Source organism: Lepidochelys olivacea (assembly GCF_965140295.1).
Source record: "Lepidochelys olivacea isolate rLepOli2 genome assembly, chromosome: 10".
Taxonomy (NCBI): Eukaryota; Metazoa; Chordata; order Testudines; family Cheloniidae; genus Lepidochelys; species Lepidochelys olivacea.
Genome location: NC_140420.1, coordinates 36584178 through 36602966, shown reverse-complemented (window position 1 = coordinate 36602966; position 18789 = coordinate 36584178). Strand labels below are relative to the sequence as shown.

Sequence of the window (18789 nt, the reverse complement as noted above, 5' to 3'; positions counted from 1 at the left end):
AGCCAGAGATCCCTTCTTTGACATGATGCCTGCAAAACTAGCTTGTCAATGGTTAGGCTGCTGGTGTGTTGAGACCATGGCCCATCCTGGGGATCAATACTGTTGTGTAGTTTCATTGTGCTCCCCATCTGTCTGTATCCATATGTTGTTGTCTTGGGTCTTACAGTTAAATTGTCAGTTTGCTAGGCAAGGACCAGCTTTTTGTTCTGTGTACATACAGCACCTAAAGCCCTGGGTCATGTCTGAAGCTCCTAGGTGCTGCCATAATACAAATAAATAATAATAATAAATAGCAGCTGGGGTACAACAGGACAGCTTTGCTGAATGCAGGGGCTGGGGGTATTTCGGAGATCCTGTGCAAGGGGTGCAGCAAAGCCTGGCTTTCTGAATTCCCCCTGGGTGGCCTGTGCAGTAGCTCTTTGAGCACAGGGCAGCTGCTGGTGGTTTGCGTACTGGGAATCCTGCTGCCTTTCAGTGATGTGTCCCTGGGCTGGCTGTGCTGGAGGGTTGGCTCTTTCGCATGGGATCTAACAGTCAGTGTTCCCTCTAATTTTTCCCAACCATGTGCGGAATGAATTTTGTTATGTGCACCAATATGACACATCACCTCCATATTGTGCACATAACAAAATTAATGTGGTAGGGTGGGGCTGAGGAGTTTGGAGTGTGAGGGAGCTCACTGCTGAGGCAGAGGGTTGGAGTGCGGGGGGATAAGGGCTCCAGGCTCTGGGGTGGGGACAGGAATGAGGGGCTCAGGGTTGGGGTGTGTGGGTGAGGGCTCCAGCTGGAGGTGTGGACTCTGGGGCAGGGCTGGGGATGTGGGGTTTGGAGTGCAGTGGGGCTCCCCAGGGCTACAGTGGGGAGAGAGGTCTCCCCCCCCAGCTCTCTTTCTCTGCAGCAGCACGTGGGTTGGCGGTGTAGGGGGAGAGGCGCCTCTCCCCCGGCCATGGCAGGTCCAGGCCAGGCTGGGTCAGAGGCGCCACGGCAGGTCCAGGGCTTGGGGAGAGGCATCTCTCCCTGCTGCAGCCCTGAGCGTCTGTGCGGCACTTAATAAGCAGCTGCACAGCTGCGCAACTTACAGGGAATTTAGCTCACAGTGTATGGCAAATGCCTGGCCCTCTTGTGGGAACCAGACAGCCCCGCTGGGCTGTATCAGGATGGGGTAGCCCTGCCATGCTGTTTCCGGGCTGGTGCAGGTGGCGCCAGGGCTCCAGCATCATTACTGCACGGAAACAGACTTCTGATCTGGTGCTACTCAGGGCTTGTCTACAAGGAAACTCTCAGGAAAATTAATCCCAACTAACTAGAGGTGTAAATTTAAAGCAGATTAGTTAAACTGTATTAAACCCAATAATGAATTAAGCTAAATATGAATTAAGACCTCTTTAATTCCAAATAAGAGCACCTACACAGGGCTTTAATGTGGTTTAACCAACCCATTTTAAAATTCACACCCTTAGGCCACGTCTACACTACAAAATTATGTTGACCAACTTACATTGGCATAAAGCCACCTCATCCATTAAATTGCTCATGTGTGCTTGGCTCCTACTGTCGATGGTGTGATCTCACCAGGAGTGCTTGCTTCCATTGTACTGCCAGCGTAGAGTATTGTGAACTCCTGAAAGCTAGTAACAGTCGACGTAAGCAACACACTTTACCCCAATTTTTTTCCGGTCACGCCCTCCTTACCTGTAATGGAAACTGTCTGTGCCACCCTCCACGGGAACAGTGGCTGGGAGCCATGGTTGGGGCCCAGAGCAGAGGCCGGGGCTGCCGCCAGGAGCGGAGTTGGGCCCGGGACCGGAGCTGCAGCTGGGAGTGGAGCTGGAGCAGAGCTAGGGACAGAAAGGGGCTGGATGGCGCTGACTTCCTGCCCCCTGTCGGGGCTGACCTGGGCCCCACCGCAGCCCTCGGACATTCCTCCGCACCCCCCAGTTAGGGCGACGCAGTGTCAGTGTAGACCAGTGGTCCCCAAACTAGATCGACATTGGCTCTACGCCGCGGGGCAGGCAAGGGAGTTGATACGGGGGCTCAGAGGTATTTATAGTGGCTGCCACGACCACAAGACAGCTTACATCAACCTAACCTGTAGCGCAGTAAATTCGGAGTCACTCCCCTACGTGTGGGGTGACCAGACAGAAAATGTGAAAAATCGGTACAGGGGGTCATAGGAGCCTAGATAAGAAAAAGACCCAAAAATCGGGACTCTCCCTATAAAATCGGGACATCTGGTCACCCTACCTACGGCCCCCGTGTAGACGTACCCTGGGTGGATCCCCGTGACACCACGCCGCAGGACGGTGACCCTGACCCTGCCGCCGGGCCAAGCCCCCTGCTCCCCGCGGCTCCGGCTGAGCTGGCCCCCGTCCCGCGCTAGGTGGCGCTGGCCCGGCGGGGCGGGGCTTGCGACGGCGGCAGTTTGCAGGAAGCGGCGGGGAGCGCGAGGGGTGACCCGCGCCCGACCCGGCTCCGCCCGGCCTCCCCCGCAGCATGGTGCCGGCCAGCCGTGCCCGCAGGTAGGGGCGTGTGCGGCCCCGCACAGCTGGCGCCCCGCACTCCGGGCCGCCTCTCCTCCCTAGCGTTGTGGGCAGGGCCGGGCCTCGGTGTGAGGTTCGCTGGGTGAGGGTGAGGGCGAGGCGAGCTGGCTGGGGTCCCCAAGGGAGCGGTATAAGGGGGGGGGTGGGAGTGGGGCTGGCAGGCTCCTGGGGGGCAGCTGGGGTCCCCCATGGAGAGTGGGGGATGGGCCGATGTAGATTGAATCGGGATGGAGCGTTCTTGCTGCACCAGGAAGGAGGAGGGGGGCCTTGGGGATCTGCGCACCCAAGCGGGGATGGGGGGGGGGGGGAGAAAGAGCTGCCTCTGCTTATACTATAGCTGTATTCCTCCTCCGTTAATCCCTGTGGAGGTCCCCGCAGGGGAGGCGCAAACTCCCCTCCCCCCGCATTTGAAGGCTTATAGCAAAAGCCTTGCTCTCGTCTCCCCCTCACTCAGTATTGCTATCCCCAAACGCTGAAATGCCATGAGCCAGGCCTCAAAATCATGCGACTGGCTTAAAAATACAGAATTTGGGGTTCTTTGCCCTCTGGTCACATTTCCAAACTCCTCTCCACACCTCTGAAGATGAGAACCTTTTTAAAAAGGAAAGCTGTAATTCTACTCCGAGACAGTAGGGCCTCACCGGAGAAGGGGGAGGGCTGTATTATATTGCAGCTGGAGTGGAGTCCTTTGTATCCAAAGAATTAACGAATAGTGCGTCTGATAGAGCCAGATGTTGCAGCCCTTCCTCGCTCAGTAGGACTACGGGTACGGGGTGGAGAAGGGCTGCCTGGGGAAGCCTTAGTCCAGGGGTCTCAAGCTCAATTTACCCTAGGGCCAGTACCAGTCCTCAAATCCTCCCAGCAGGCCAATAGTGTCACTCATGCCACCCAGAACCTGCCCCCCCAAAAAAGTCTGCTCCTCACCTGCCTAAGGCTCTGGGAGGGAGTTTGGGTGGGGGGTAGGGGATTGGGGTGCAGGCTCTGGGAGGGAGCTTGGGTGCAGAAGGGGTGAGAGGTTGGGGAGGGGGTCTGGGGAGGAGGTGGAGGCTCTGGGAGGGAGTTTAGGGGTGGGAAGGGAGTAGGGGTGCAGCACTTACCTGGGGCTCCAAGGTGGGGTGGGGAGCCTCTGTGCCTACTGCCCCTGCAGCTTCCCATTGGCCGCAAGGGCAGTACATGGAGGCATAGCAGCATCACAGGGAGGGGCTGGCAGATGCTGCTCAGCATTGCTGGGGCCCCGGGCCATTTTAAATTGCCTGGTGGGGGGAGCACCTGGGGGCAGCAGGTGGGGCCAAGGGAGAGACCCAGCCCCAAAACTGCTGGAGGCCTGCGGGCCATGAGTTTGAGACCCCTGCCTTAGAGGCAGTGTTCCTAGTTGTTATAGCAGTGTGTTGCAAGCCAGGACTCCTGGGTTTTATTCCTGATCCTTCCAGTGGCCCTGAGAGATTCAGAGATGTACCAAAGATCACACACTGCCTCAGAGGTTGAATTCAGGTTCATACAGTCCTTGGAGAGGAGCAAAGCACTGTTGTTAGGGATAAAATGTTTTGTATTTGTGTTCAATCCACCCAGAAGGACTGCCAGTCCAATGTTTCCCCAAATGCCTAAGCTGGGGTGGATGCAGATAGGTTAAAATCTCGCCCTGCTGGTAAGGCAGCATGCAAAGCAGGAGGCAATGGCATTTGTCATGCAATAGGATGAAAGGAAAACCTAACTGTGGTTCCATTTCCAGGCTGGTTTCCATTCTCAGTCAGGCCCTGGAAGACTGTGCTGAGCAAAAGAAGAAGTTAGAGGACAATCTAACCCTATGTCGGGCCCTTCTTGGAGACTGGTGAGTCGTCAGTTGGTGGTAAAAGATGACTGAAAAGCTGCTCAAGATACTTGCATTGCTCAATGTCTTGTAGAGGTAAGGAGGGAGCATAGCCTAGTGTCTAAAACTCAGGAGCAGGAGTTGGGAGAGCTGGATTTTATTCCCAACTCTGCCATCAAGACTCTGGGTGGTAACTAATTGTGTTTCACTGGTATACTGATTCTGATGTCATAATGCTAATAGCTTTCTGGTTGTCCAGAGAGTCTTTTAGAAGAACAGGGCAGACCTTGATGTCTAATGTAAGAATACAAGCTGAAAAAAAAATTCTTAGAGAAGTTCATAAAGGGGTGGGGTTGTTTGTCCATCATAAATAAGGAAGAAAAAGAAAGTGGGCACAAACCTACTTCCTTCTTCCCTTAGTGGGTCCCCTTTGGTGTCCCAGATCATGGCAGGGTGTGCAAGTCTTGTGGTCGTGAATCCTTTGTTCTTGTGCATATTCTTTCACAAGCTGCTTTTAAAAAAAAAATCCTCAGCATTCCAATGCTGATTTCCCAGCATTCTGACTTCCTGTTAATGGGGTGCAGCCTTGTGCTCGTCATGCAGCCAATAATAAAACCCTTTTATTTGCTCCAGTACCAGGTAATTCCCTGCTCAAGAGCTGTGCTTTTCTGTTTCCATGGATGAGCTTTTTGTGCTTGTGAAGGGATTGGTCTGTATTGCTGGCCTGAATGAAGCTTTAGGCAAATATCTCCCGCCCCAGTCCTGACCTGAAGCACCTCCTGCTGTTTGTGTCTTTTCTCACCCCCAGCTCTGCCAATGCAATACTGTCCAGTGAACGGTGCCTCCCTGCGTTCTTACTTGGTGGGAGGGATGCAGGAGAGAAGGGGGGACTGACTAAAGGGTTGTGTGTGTGCTTTGGGCTGTCCAGTGTCCCCTGAAATTCTCCTGCTGGCCAGGCCCTGCTCGAAGGATAGGGGGCACTTGGGTGAGCTATCGTTAACACTGGCTGTCAGAGTACAGTCACACCCTTCATGTGTTCTGTCTGTGTTTCCTCCTCCCCAGGAAGGTGCAAACTCCTGAGCGTCCAAAGCCGGAGAATGGCCCAAAGGGTGACCAAGGTGAGGCTTTTTTTCTTGCCGTCTCTGTGTTCCGTCTGTGCTCAGTCTGGCCGTTGATGATCTAAGCTGCTTCCTGGGAATTCCCTCTGATGTTCCCTGCTAACAAGGGGCCTGATTCTCTTCTGTGCCTCCGCTGATTTCCATGGATTTAATCTGGATTTACACCTTGGTAACTGAGAGCAGAATCCAGCTAAGGGTCTTGCCACCACATCTGCAAGCCTGAAAGGGATGTCTGTGAACGTCACCTGTTTGTGGAAGGGTTGGTCACTGCGGAGAGATGTCAGGTCCTGCACGGTTGCCATCCATCCTGACTCTTTCAGGAGTTTGCCAAGCAGAGACTGCAGGAGTGTAGTGAAAAGTCCCTCTGCTTCCTTGTTATAGATGATGGCTCCTCTGAGAAATGCAGAGGGGTGAGCCAGTGTAGTGAGGAATGGGGAAGGAAGGGGCTTGTTCAATATGGCTTCCTGATACACCTTCTGCTCTTGTAGAGAGTGAGCCTTCACCCAAGGAACTGGAGGAGCTGGAGCTGCTGAACAGAGCCCTTGAGAAAGCATTAAGAGTCCGGAAAAGCACCCTGCGAAATCCTTCGGAGGCCCTAGGAGAAGGAAAGAAGGCAGCAGAGAAGAAACCTGCTACCAGCGCTGTTAGAACGCAGCAGGCACCCTTGTCTAAAGAGAGTGTCCCTAACACCATCAAGGAGACATCTGTGTGCAAAAAGGCTGTCTCATCCAAAAAGCTCTCTGCTTATATGCTGAAAGCTCCCTACAGGACTGATCCTGTGAAAGCACCAACCAGCCAGAGCTCCAGGGCTCCAAAGGTGGCTGGGAAGGGCTCCACTAAAGGGGCTGCTCTCCAACAAGCGAGGAAGACCGTGCCAGCTGCCAGTGTGAGTCAGCAAGAGTCAGAACCATCTGGCTCACCCAGATCTCCCCTGCAGCAGAGCTCTTCTTCCTTTGGAGGCTCTGCTAGTGCCGAAAACTCGGTAGCTGTCATCCTACAGGGAGTCGAACCAGAGAATGACTGTCCTGGTTCCTTGGCAGAGTCTCCAGTGACACAGAGCCATACAGTAGGAGATATCCCTGTGGGGAGTACCATGGCCCGCGCATTCACCCTCCAGGAAAAGGGGTACGTTCTCATCAGCAGGCACCAGGAATCTTAGTTTGTTCAGTATTCAAACTCCATTTCTCTTTTTAGCTCATCCCCACAGGAGCTGATCTTTCCCAGCATTCACCGGAGCCTAGTTCTGTGTCATTGCTGCCCCCAGTGTTGCCTTTAGAATTACCAAGGAGACCCCTATTTTAGATGCTTATAACTAGGCTTGGCAGAATTTAGTTTTTGTTGTTTTTATAATTTTGATGAATAATACCAATGTTTATTTTGAAGATTTTTTTATTTTTCTTGACTTAATTTTGTGCAACTGTGAAAATTTATGGGTTTCAAACTTTTTTTAAAATTTATCAATTTAAATTTTCACAATTGTGGGAAATTATTGGGGGGGGGTCAAACTAATTGTTTTATGAAGGAAGATACTGAGATTCAAAAGGTTAAAGCTTTATAATAGTTAAAACACAAATTGTCAAATCACATGTCAAAATATACAAAGGAAGCAGCCATCAATCTAACTCTAATAAGTTCTCAAGTAGGATTTTTCTTACTTTGCCTAGCTGTAAATTTCTGTTATGGATGGAAGTGTTTTTTCACTGATTTGAATGTCTATGGTGAAATCGACCTGTATTGACATTTACCGATTAAAAAGTGAATCCTTCCAAGCCTAGGTATAACTTTAACCAAATTTAATAAAAATAACCCCTTGGATTGATGTTTCTTAGACCAGCTGTGACTGTTTTGCAAAGTTTGCTTAGTAAAATTCCCTTGGACCTTTGTTTTATTTTAGATCCTATTTTTTTTTTGGCAGTTAAGTGTTTTGAATGCCATATTTTATACTCCCCAAAAATGGCTTCACACTTAGCAAAGCTGACATAGACTTAATCCCAATAAGGATGGTGCCTTTGATGTATTGCAAAAACATATGATTAATGAAGAGCATCCTGACCTGTACAGAGGTGTTTCACTTAAGAATACGCTACAGTGACCACTACAGCCTGGGAAGATTCTACCTGGATTTAACATATTCTTCTAAGTCACTTAGGTGCTTTGGAAAATTTTGGCCAATAAGAACACTGTCAGATAATAGCAGACTGGCTTTGAAATCAAATCAATCAGTGTCTTATTTTAATACAGTGATACTCAGACTGAGGCTCATGAGCTGGAAGTGGCTCTTTAATGTGTCTCCCTGTGGCTCTTTGCAGCATGTGATTTTAAAACACTGTGTGATAGGTTAATAACTTGGATTGGTTAATAATTAAATCATGATTCTTTTACTATGTTAACCAATTGTAGTTGATAAAATAATACTTGATCATTCATTTTGCTGTGAGAATAATATATATAAAAAATAGTAAATGAACCAATGGAGTCACACAGCTGTGGCTCATTTGGGTAATGTTGATCAGTAGTTTGGCCCCTGATACACTGAGGTCTGAGTATCACTGTTTTAATATATAACTTTTTTTTTAAAGGGAATTACAAAAACTGTTATTGGAGCAATGCAGTTCAGATGTGACTTGCACCCAAGCCAGGAAATGCAGCTATGAGTTCTGCTGCTGCTACAGTTTAGCTGCCTCATGTGTCTGCATGAAGGCAAAAGATAACACCGTTCACATAGCAATGCAGTGTGCACAAGGAGACCTAGTGTTGCTGGGGGAACCAGAATTTGAATATGCCAATTTATTTGTTTAAAATCCTCGTTAATGCAACACTGCAGTGCTTACTGGGTGCGCAGGTGCTTAGTTAGCTCTAAACTAACTGGCAGCCCAGGTTTTTGCAAAAGTAATTTGAGGGATTCCACTCCACAATTCAGCGCCCCCAGTCTCTGCCATGAGGAAGGGAAAGATAAAATGCCCCCCATTTCTCTTCCACTTCTTCACATGTCCCTGATGCTGCCTTGGAGCAATGCTGCTGGGGCTGCTGAGCCTCGCTAGGCACAGCCATGATGATTGTCATTAGTGAGAGATTTCACTGTGTCCATCCCTCATCAGCCTGCAGTGTCAGCTCCCTTTAGCTTGGGCAGCCTTAATCCTGCAGCTGCTGGTCTGCTGCCAAGATCCTGCTTCCAAGTCTGTGTTCCAGCTTGTGGGATGAGATTGCGATGGGGTTTGGACACATGCACAGAGCATTTCAGCTCCAGGTGGCCAGCCCCCCTCTCTCTCAGAGTGATGGTGATGGGTAGTCGTGGCTCTTCTCAGGCTGCTCAGTGGTCACTCTGAGCCGTGCAGTTCCCATTCCTTCAGGGCTCGCTGGAGATGGTTGATTGGGCAGCTTGGGGGATGCTTCTTCTGGCTGGTGCGGTAGTTGTTCGATGCATGGAGAGTTCAGTCTCCAGAGCAGTCAGGCTGGTGCCTGTCACCAGCACTAAATTCATTGCAAATTTAGACATCACTATCCTCAAATAAAAGATTAGGAACAGGGTGCAGTGTCCTGATCCTGCTCTGCTGCACTTTGGCAGTCATTACTGAAGACTCTCTTCTTTGCAGGTCTTCGTTGAAGCTACCGCTTCCCTATAGGAAAGCCTATTCCAGGAACTCCAGGTAAAGCTATCACCACCAGCCCTACTTGGGATTCTTTCCTGGTGGCGGGGGAGGTGTAAAGGGTGTGGCCTGGGCTTTGCAGCCTGATGGAGAGGAAGCCTAAAAGATGCTGTAGCATTTGAGGGGCATTGGCAGAGCTGTGTGGAAAGCCTGAGACTGGAATAGCAGGGATTGCTGCAGATCAGACTTGAGGGACCTTGGCAGAGCTGTGCATGGGAGCTTGCATGGAGCCTGCCAGTGACGGTACGCTGTCGCTTCCAAGGGCACGAAAGCTTGCAAAATTCACCCCAACATTTTAAAAATATGAAGAATTCCAAGGAAAGTCATGGTCTTTAGCCTGTATATAACTTTACAGTGGTGCAACTGTATTTGCAAATACTCACCATGAAGTTAGAGACCATCCCCTGCCAGTCCCAGTGCTTTTGCTGGTCTGATTTTCAACATCCCAAACAATGGGGCTCTGACCCACTTCCTTTGGGAGATCATTCCACAGCTTAATAGAACCCACTGGGGTAACACCTGTCCTGATGCTCAGCATAAGTAGAACTCGAAGAGTCACTGAGTCCAGTCCCCTGTTGTTGCAGGCCACCTGTAATGTGAATCTGTGAATTTATCAACTTAAACTAGTTAGGTTGTTCCAGAAACCTGAGGGCTAGAAACCTTGTAATTTCCAATCTGAATTCAGAGCCAGATACACGTTTGTTCCTAACATTGCACCTAGCAAGTGTGTAGTGTCCCAAACAATTTCTCCCCTTCTTGGGAATTGGCACCTTTCAAATGCTTGCAGATTATCATCAAGCCACCTGCTAGTCCTCTCTTAGCCAAGTACATAGATTTCTCTGATTTTTCTGTGCAATTTTAGTTCCTTTACTGCTTCTTTGAACTTACATGGCAAAGTGAAAATAACCTACCAGTTTAGCTCTGCGTTCCCGAAGTTCCCTTGCAGGGGAAATGCATCTAACAGGGTCTTAGCTATTTTTTCCTATTCCATTAACCTGGCTGTTTCTCATTATAACTTTCCTCTGAAAGCTGCAGTTTTAAAATGTTTCATCTTGACAGAGTTAAAACTTAATCTAGTAATGGGGCACACTAGCCCATGGGTCAGCCAGCCACATACTGGGTAGTTATTTTAAATGTACTGCTGCTATCCCTCATTTTCTGCAGTAGGTTTCTGGAGCATGGCTGAAATACTTAGTCTCATGTGGCCATATTCTTGTAGGTGGTTGGGTCAGTGCAGAATTATGGAGACCTTGTGCAAGTGGAACATATCCCACTGTCCGCTCTCCTCCCCCATTCTTTGTACAAGGCTCTGTGTTCCCAAGAGACCCCTCGAACACAAGATTCCCACCTGTCTGCCCACCTTGCTGATATCCATTTTAATGTTCCTGGAGCACCTTAGTGGAGGCGGCACCATCACACCTCTTCCCACACATGCTGTCCTGCCATAACATGCTGAATTAGAGAAACCCTGGAAATCTTTCATCTAAGGAGAAGCTGGTGGAAATCACACAGGTGCTCTGGGGAATATTGTGCCATGTACAGGAATATCTGTTGCCTCTGCGTGTATTAACACCACCCCCACCCCCGGTTTGTCTTGAATTTTCAGACTGTGGGAGAAGTGTCACCTGTGCCAAAGCAGCTCAGCCACAGCTGCTGCAAGGAGTCGCTTTCTAGAGAGAATGCAGACGACCGTATCCTTTTTTACCTCTCCTGCCCCTTGGCATGATGGCATGCAGCCACATGGTGCAGCTTGATGGGCATCCTCTTCAAATCATCGGAGCGGTACCCTGTCTCCCAGGAGCTGTGCCTGTAACAAAAAGATTCCTGTCCAGAGCTCGTGGAAAGGATTCCATTCCCACTGCAGATCTTCACTATTCGCGGAAACTTGGGTATTTTAATGGAGATGAACCGAGCCATTAGTAAACAACACATTTAGACATCCTTTCTCCCCCCACACCACCTCCATCCTCTGCAGCATCATCTTGTGTGCTGCTTGCCCTTTACATCTGTCCTGGAATCCCAAAGAACTCAGCCCTGGGTGTGAGGGTGGTGACCGAAGGAAGGGGTTTGCCATGCTAGCACTTGGGTCTAAAGGAAATGCTCCTTAAACTGCTGTAAGTTTTGTTCCTCTGCACCAGCCTTTAGTCCTGCAGAGATAGAAGAGGGGGTGATGGTCCTGCGTGATGCATGTTCTCTTCTGAGCCAGTACATGGAAGCTGAGACCACAGGTAAGAAATGCACTAATGGCAGCTCAAATTATTTCCCCACCTGCCTGTGTCTTACCAGGTGTACTCAGCTGTCTGTGGCTTAAGGAGACCAGAGCAATGGAAGGGGCAGGTGATCGTCCCATTCCCTGCTTTGGAATAGTCAGATATGGTACCTATCACTTGCTGGTGTGGGGTTGGGAAGTAACAGAATTACTGAATTGTGATGTTTCTGTGTAACCTCATAGCTGCTAGCTTTCCCCTCCAGGCTACCCAACTTGGGAGAGAGAGTATGAATGTCTCCTGACCCTGGAAGGCCTGCAAGACACAGCATCCCAGTGTCTGCACAAGCTACAGCTTCTGCGTGCAGGTGAGGCCAATATCTGCTATACTGGTCAAGTGTCTAAGCAGCCTGTCTTGTTTGAGCAATAGTTTGGTGCTTATGATTAGCTTGAGACCCATGTTATTAGATAAAATGTCAAAGATGCAGCTGAGGGAGGGGGAACTCATGGACTGAGTGTGTTAATATTACTGGTGGATTAAAGAGACTGGACTAGTATTATGGATATGATTTTGTCACAGTAAAATTATGCATAATTCACAGCACAGTCACAGTAAAAAGAAAATTAATTTCACGCTATGGTCACAGCAACAAAATAATTGTGTAATAAGGGAATGTGAACATAAATATGCATTTATTAACACGAACAGTGTAATGTTTCTGCTAAACAGAATTTAATGCAATATAGTTTTATTTTTTTTGCAAAAGTAAGCTATTTTGGAATTTTTTATTTTTGTACAATACTTTTTTCAAACAACCATAACAGGAAAGTGTTTGATTTTTCTAATAAAATAACTTTGTGATCCTTTTTGGTGAACTTCAATTTACACGCGGCTGTGATTTTGTTCCAAGTTATATACTGAGTGTGTCACTTTTGATGCGACATCTCTCATCCCTGAGCACATTATTAAAGATGAGAATGATCTTTCTGTGTCCACACTGTTGACTGGTGCTGCTAAGCATCACAGGGTAACCACTGCAAGAACTGGAAATCAGGGTTTCATGCTTCTCCAGACCTGTAAAATATCATCGCTGCTCAGTTCTTGAAATGCTTCTCAGTAAGCCCAATATACTCTCTTTGCTGGAATATTGTCTACACACAGTGGGATATTTTCAAATGTCATGGCCTTAAAAATGTTTCGGTGTTTTGCTTGATGTAGCTGAAATACATTGCATGCCCTGAAAGAAGCGTTAGCGGATGGGCAAAAGTGGGAGATTGAGTAAGTTTCCGTATACAACTTAATTTTGGTTTCAGAGTAGCAGCTGTGTTAGTTTGTATTCGCAAAAAGAAAAGGAGTACTTGTGGCACCTTAGAGACTAACAAATAAATTTGTTAGTCTCTAACTTAATTTTGAGCTTTCTAAAAGTGCAGTTTTTGTTGCTGGGTGTTGACAAGTTTCAGTGCAGCTCTTGGCCTCCAGCGCAAGATCACACATGTCATTTCTTACTTGATGAGCATGAACTGTGGGCCCTTCGTAAATCATGAGAGTATTCATGATTTGGGATACAGTTTTCTTAAGAGCTTCCAATTCTTCAATAACTGCTTCAGATTGGCAGAGATCAACAATCTCTTCAACCTGAACTGCTCTGACCAGTCTCCTTTGTGTAAAAACAAAGCAAAACAAAAACCACACCCCACAAAATGTAATCCTCAGCATGTGCAAGGTTATAAAGACCTGCTTTTAACCAGCTGTTCCATCTGGTTATTACTGGGGCTGGTGGGATGCAAAGACTTTTCCCTTATTCCATTAAAAACACATGAAAGCGCGCTTTCCTTGCGGGATAAGCAGGTTTATTTCATTTACTTTTTAAAATATTTTCCTTCACAGTTTGCCAAAAGCTTAAGCAAATGTGCCATGCATGTCAGATGTACAGCATTTAAAAACAAAGGTTTCAAGTCTTGACCCCAAGCTTTCCCCATGTTTGTGGCATTATCTGTCACAACTGCAGTGCTGCAATCAAACGATATTGGGAATTTTTCAAGTTTCCCTTATTGCCTAGCTTGCCATTTTAAAATTAACTGCTTCCAGAACCTCACAATTCAGCAAAGACCCTTCCAGCTTGTTGTGTTCACCTTCAGCTGAAGTATCCACATTGTCACTGCTGGTTGGGAAGGGGAGGGCAAGAATATTAAGCCGATATCTGTCTTCAGCATCAGTAGTTTCATCTGGTACAATGCTGATTCCTTCAAAAGCTTGCAACTTTTCTTTTAATTCTTGAATGTCATAGTAAAAAAACCTTGGGTAAGTAAAACTTTTAAAAACTGGTCTCACTAGAGCAGGTTGCATATTAAAAATCTTCTCAGTGTTGGATTGTCAAGGGTAAGGAAAAGACTTCTGTTAATTTTAACAGCTCTGTAACTGTTTTCTGAAGTTTTGTGTTCTGTTTTCCTCCACTTCTAAGGCCCCTCATTTGTGCTTATGTGTTGCACTTTCCAGATGCTTGTCACAACTAGTTTTTTCTGGTAAAATCAAGCTGACATGTAAAATTTTTCTCCACTTTCATGAAATGTTTTGGGGTTTATCACTGCTCAATTTTGCCATTTTACTTGTATTTTGTTGCTGTTGTCCTGTTTACTGTTCAGGGGTTCATCTGTTCCAACCACTTTGACTCCTTCCCTGCTGCTGACGCTGCCAATAATTTTAAAGCCATGATCGCTTCCTGTTTACGCAAGTGTTCACTGTCTTCATGGTCAAGTTGAAATACATAGAAAAATTCACAGGTTCTATTACAGTGATGACCGCCTGTGACATCATTGTATCCTTATCATTAGTGGAGTCAAGGATTTAAATCTCTGGTCGCAATTGAAGCCATTGCAACAATTTGTCACAATCATTATCAGTCTCTGTTTAGAAAGGGCCTGGTACTGGACTAGTAAGGGAGGTTGCAAGTCAGGAGGGAGATGCACTGGCCACCGTGTGTAGCAGAAGCTTGGCCTGTGCCTGGTTGTATATAGAACTACCAGTCCAGCATTTTTTATTTTTATGAACACTGAATTCATCCAAAATTCTGGAAGAACAAATGGAAATTGCTGATTTTTATTTGTACCCTCCCGCCCCAACAGCTGCGGAGTCCCAGATGGCGGTATACCCAGCAGACTGTGCTCACAGAACGGGGACCTCCCCTGCAGATTGTGCTCCACTCAGAGGACGAAGATGTGGGGACACAGGTGTCCTGGCAACCCCTCTCCTTTTTTACTCCAGCTGCCAGGAGCTGAGGGACATGGCCACCTTGAAACTGCAGGTGGTGATGTTGCGCCAGCAAATCGACATACAGAAGGTAACTCAACAGCAGAAATACATGATGGGGGGCAGGAAACAGCAGCAGCACAATTAGCTCTAGTAGAAGCTTGTTCCCAAGCCCGGGGGTTTGCTCAGCATGTGCATGTCCTGTCACCCTCGGATTCATTTCAAAGATGCATTTGTTGTTAAGCCAAAAGGGACCATTGTGGTCATCCATTTAGCTCCTGTATAACCCAGGCCATAACTTCTGATTGAACTGGAACGTTAGAGAGAGGAGGTGGATGAGGCAATTATTGGACCAACTTCTGTTGTTGAGAGAGACAAGCTTTCGGGTTTACACAGAGCTCTCCGTTATGGTTGGAAAACTGTACTCAGACAGTCACGGCGAAGTTAAACAGATGGTTAGCATGAGTAGTTAACACGTATTTAAGGGGACCATTCAAGGCAATGTCCCGTTAACACCTCTCCAGTCGTTAACTACTTGTGCTAATGGGTTTTAGTCCATGAAAGCTTACGCTCAGATAAATTTGTTAGTCTCTAAGGTGCCACAAGTACTCCTCATTCTTTCTGCTGATACAGACTAACTCGGCTACCACTCTGAAACCTGTTCCACCTTGTGTTAGCTGTGACACTCAGAATACTGTACCTTTCCCAGGCCTGAAGAAGAGCTCTGTGTGAGCTCAAAAACTTCTCTCTTTCACAGGCAGAAGCTGGTCCAATAAAAGATATTACCTCTCCCACTTGTCTCTCTAATATCCTGGGACCAACACTGCAGGAACTAGACCATGTTTATTAGACTTTGTTCTTTTTTCAGTTTGTTGAGGGAGGGGTTTGGTTTTTGTTTTGTTTTTTCTTAATACTTCTATTGTCGGGAGAACATCATCCTAGTCTATTCTTTGTCACATTAATAGCAAGAGACCCGAATGGCAGCTGTTGCCTCAGTTGTGCACCTGTGTTATGATCTTCCCCTGTACTACCTATCAGCAGTCTAGCCCCTCCCGTGGGGCCAGAGAGGAGCACTATACTCACATTCCTTTGGTCTCAGGCTGCCCTGCTATTGACCTTGACATTGCTGGACCACAAATAAGAATGAGAAGAGAGATCAATCTCCACACCAGCTCAGAGCTGGGTGCCTTCAGCACAAAGGATTGCCCATTGCCCTGAATTATTTGCAGTGATTTAGCCGTACGGACTCCACTCCCCGGGTCTGAACTCTCACTTAGAACCTCCAGACTGGGCTAAGAGCCCTGCACCCAGAGGTGAAGTGTGGGGGTTTAGCCATTAAGTCATCCCCTGGTCATCCTACAGCTGCACTTTGACATGCCAGTCACCTGAGCTGAGTGAGGGACATGTTGGAAAAGAAACTCTAGCAGAGCAGGAAACCCTCATGAGCAAAGGGAGAGTTAGGCTATGTCTACACTTGCAGAGTTTTTGTGCTGTCAGTTTCAACAGGGATAGTGAACTGGTGAAGGAAGAGCACTGGTTTGTGTACTCACTTACTTCCAGAGGCATCAGAGAGTGTTTACATTTGCAGCACTTCCATCCCTGATGAGAGCAGCGCACTGAGGGCAGCTATCCCACGGTGCAGCTCTCTCCATTTTGATGATAGGTCTTGTGGGAAAGGGTCAAGGGGGGTTGATCGCGGGTCCCTGCACAGCCTTCTCTCCCCAAACACTGATTAGATCCAGTAGCTCAGCATTGCTCCAAGCAGGGGATCATTTGCTCTGTGGAGCAGGCATTGTCACCTGGCCAGATAAGTGAGCACTTGCCAAGAAAACGGGAAGGGGAATTTCAAAGTCCTTGGGGCTTTACAGGGGGAGGGGTGGATGGCTGTTTACCTGGCATCAGAGCAGCAGAGCTGCTGGCCAGAGTGGTCACCAAGGCACTGTGGGATAGCCTGCGGAAGCTAAAAGCTCTGTAAACAGGAATAGCGTGTCTTCACTTGCACATCACCGCAAAAGCATCACCGGTAAGAGCTGTATGCCTCTCATGGAGGTGGTTTTCTTTTTGCAGTGAAACTTCTGAGTTTCACTGCAAAAAGTCATTGGCAAGTGTAGATGCTCCCAGGGTTTTTGTGTAAAAAAGGGACTTTTTCTGCTTTAAATGGCAAGTGTAGACATGTCCTTATTGTTATCTAACTGCATGCCCTGGCTGTTGGCAAATCCCTCTGCACCTGCTGTCATACAATAGACCTTCCTGTGGTTAAGTCCTGTCTTTAACGTCAGGCCTCTGTTTATGGCCTGTCCCTGTGCCCTATCTAGAATGGTGGTTGAAACCTCCTGCCTAGATATCAGGGTGACCACTGGGGCTGGAACACTTGTTAAGGTGGGGATGCGGAAAGCCAGCTAATGAACCTGTAAACTGTGTGTATTCAAAAGCAATGTGAAAAAGCACGGTTCATACCACATGAGTGCAGCACAGCTCTGGGATTCTCAAGAATTGCACAATAATGCTAGCTTCGTTCTGACAGCACCAGCAAACTTTTCACCATGAAACCTGGGGGTGCTGCAGTACCTGCCGCACCCCACGTTCCCATGCCTATGCGGGTGACTGCCCTCTAAATAGATAGATGCTTTATGTAGGGTGAGTTCTGGAGTCCCGAGATTGGTGAAATACTTTGCAGAGGGTGAGTCAAATGAGTGCAACATAAACTGGCTCTTTCCAACCTGCCAGTGCCCACATGTCTGTGGCCCAGGCCTAACCATTTGCTGCTGGGGCCTAGGTGGTGGAAATGCCAGGAACTATAGAAATTAAAGAATCCTGTGGGGTCACATTGCCCTTCTGCCCAGTGAGGCAGGACTGTTTCCATATCTTCTTGGATATGTGAACTAGTCTAGTTTTAAATTAATCCAGTGGTAAGGGTGGAAGGGGGCTTCTGTCACCCCCTTTGGGAGAAGTGTGAACGCAGCTGTTGTTTTAGCACTCCCACAAGTACTTCAGACCTGCCATTTGCATAGCTTTGTACATGAGTGTATTCTGAAGCTCTTTCCAAAGGCTCAGACATTCCCATTGTAATGGGTGGAGGCTGAGACACAGAGGGTCAGTGACTTGTGGAGGGTCAGACAGCTCTGGAGGCCATTGTGTGGGAGTGGTATAGCCATATGTGGTGAAAGATAAGTAGCGTTATCTGTACTATGCTGCCCTACAAGGCGTGTTAGGGTAACTGTGGGTTACTCTGTGGTGCATCTCCAATGAGCAGAGAATGGACACTTTGATAGTTACATCTGACGAAAACAATCCATCCTTCGGCAATTTGGATATGATTACCCCTAATGCCCTGCCTAGCCTTTGCTGCTTCATACAACCACTGGGAGGTCCTAGAAACGTGCTCTGTCTTTCAACCTGCTGCTGCGTTGTTTGCTTCCACCCAGGTCTTGATAGCCGAGCTTCTCCCCATTCTGGAATCCAGGCTCCCTTGTGATGATTCTCCATCTCCTCTGTACCGTGCAGTTTACACCCAACTCTGTGAAGGAGGTGAGCGGTTCCCTGTGCTGATGAATGATGAGCTGCCAGACTGACCCTGGATCCAGCCGGCTGTCCTGCCGGCTGTCCCCAAGCCCAGAAATAAACTTTTCTTAGTAATTTTTTTCCCTCTGCCCACCTGACAAACAAAATTAAATTTCACACTGGTTGCTAACTCCATTTCTTTCTTAAATCATCTTCTCTACCTGAGAGTTAAGGGGTACTGAAGACAAGGGCTTTGAAGTACCACTACCTGGGGCTTACCATCCAACAGGTTACCACGAATAGTACAGTCCTTTACCTGGATCACCTCCAACTGTGACCCTGTCTGCTCCAACTAGTTAAGAAGGGCTGAGCCACATGGGTGCTTAGATGGGAGATGTCCATGGAAAACGCAGGTGCTGCAGGCAGTAGAGAGGTTTGGGGTGCAGGAGGGGGATCAGGGCTGGGGAAGAGGGCTCTTGGGTGGGGCTGAGAATCAGGGGTTCAGGGTGCAGGAGTGGACTCAGGCTTGGGGCAGAGGGATGGGTGCAGGGGGTGAGGGCTCTGGCTAGAGGTGAAGACTCTGGGGTGGGGCTAGGGATGAGGGGGTTGGGCGTGTGAGCTGCCCCAGGGCTGTGGGTGGAGGGCGGGGGAGAGAGGACTCCCCCAGTTACTGTGTAAAACATGGAGCAGTTCTCGCTGCAGCAGCTTGGGGCAGGGGGGGAG

The 18789-nt window shown here is 48.2% G+C and overlaps 1 protein-coding gene across 2 annotated transcripts; it reads left to right on the top strand.

The window, feature by feature from the left end:
* Positions 1-2392: 2392 nt before the first annotated feature.
* TEDC2 (tubulin epsilon and delta complex 2) lies at positions 2393-18261 on the top strand. Of its 2 annotated transcripts, none has more exons than XM_084640786.1 (10): positions 2393-2519; positions 4270-4368; positions 5410-5465; positions 5954-6590; positions 9059-9112; positions 10719-10803; positions 11232-11340; positions 11585-11686; positions 14442-14656; positions 18070-18261. In XM_084640786.1, exons 1-10 carry the CDS (start codon positions 2494-2496, stop codon positions 18112-18114), a joined length of 1428 nt encoding a protein of 475 aa, XP_084496912.1. In that variant the 5' UTR covers positions 2393-2493; the 3' UTR covers positions 18115-18261. The 2 variants fall into 2 exon arrangements, with proteins under 2 accessions (XP_084496912.1, XP_084496911.1); XM_084640785.1 differs by having other exon boundaries at positions 17991-18261.
* The last annotated feature ends 528 nt before the right edge of the window (positions 18262-18789 follow it).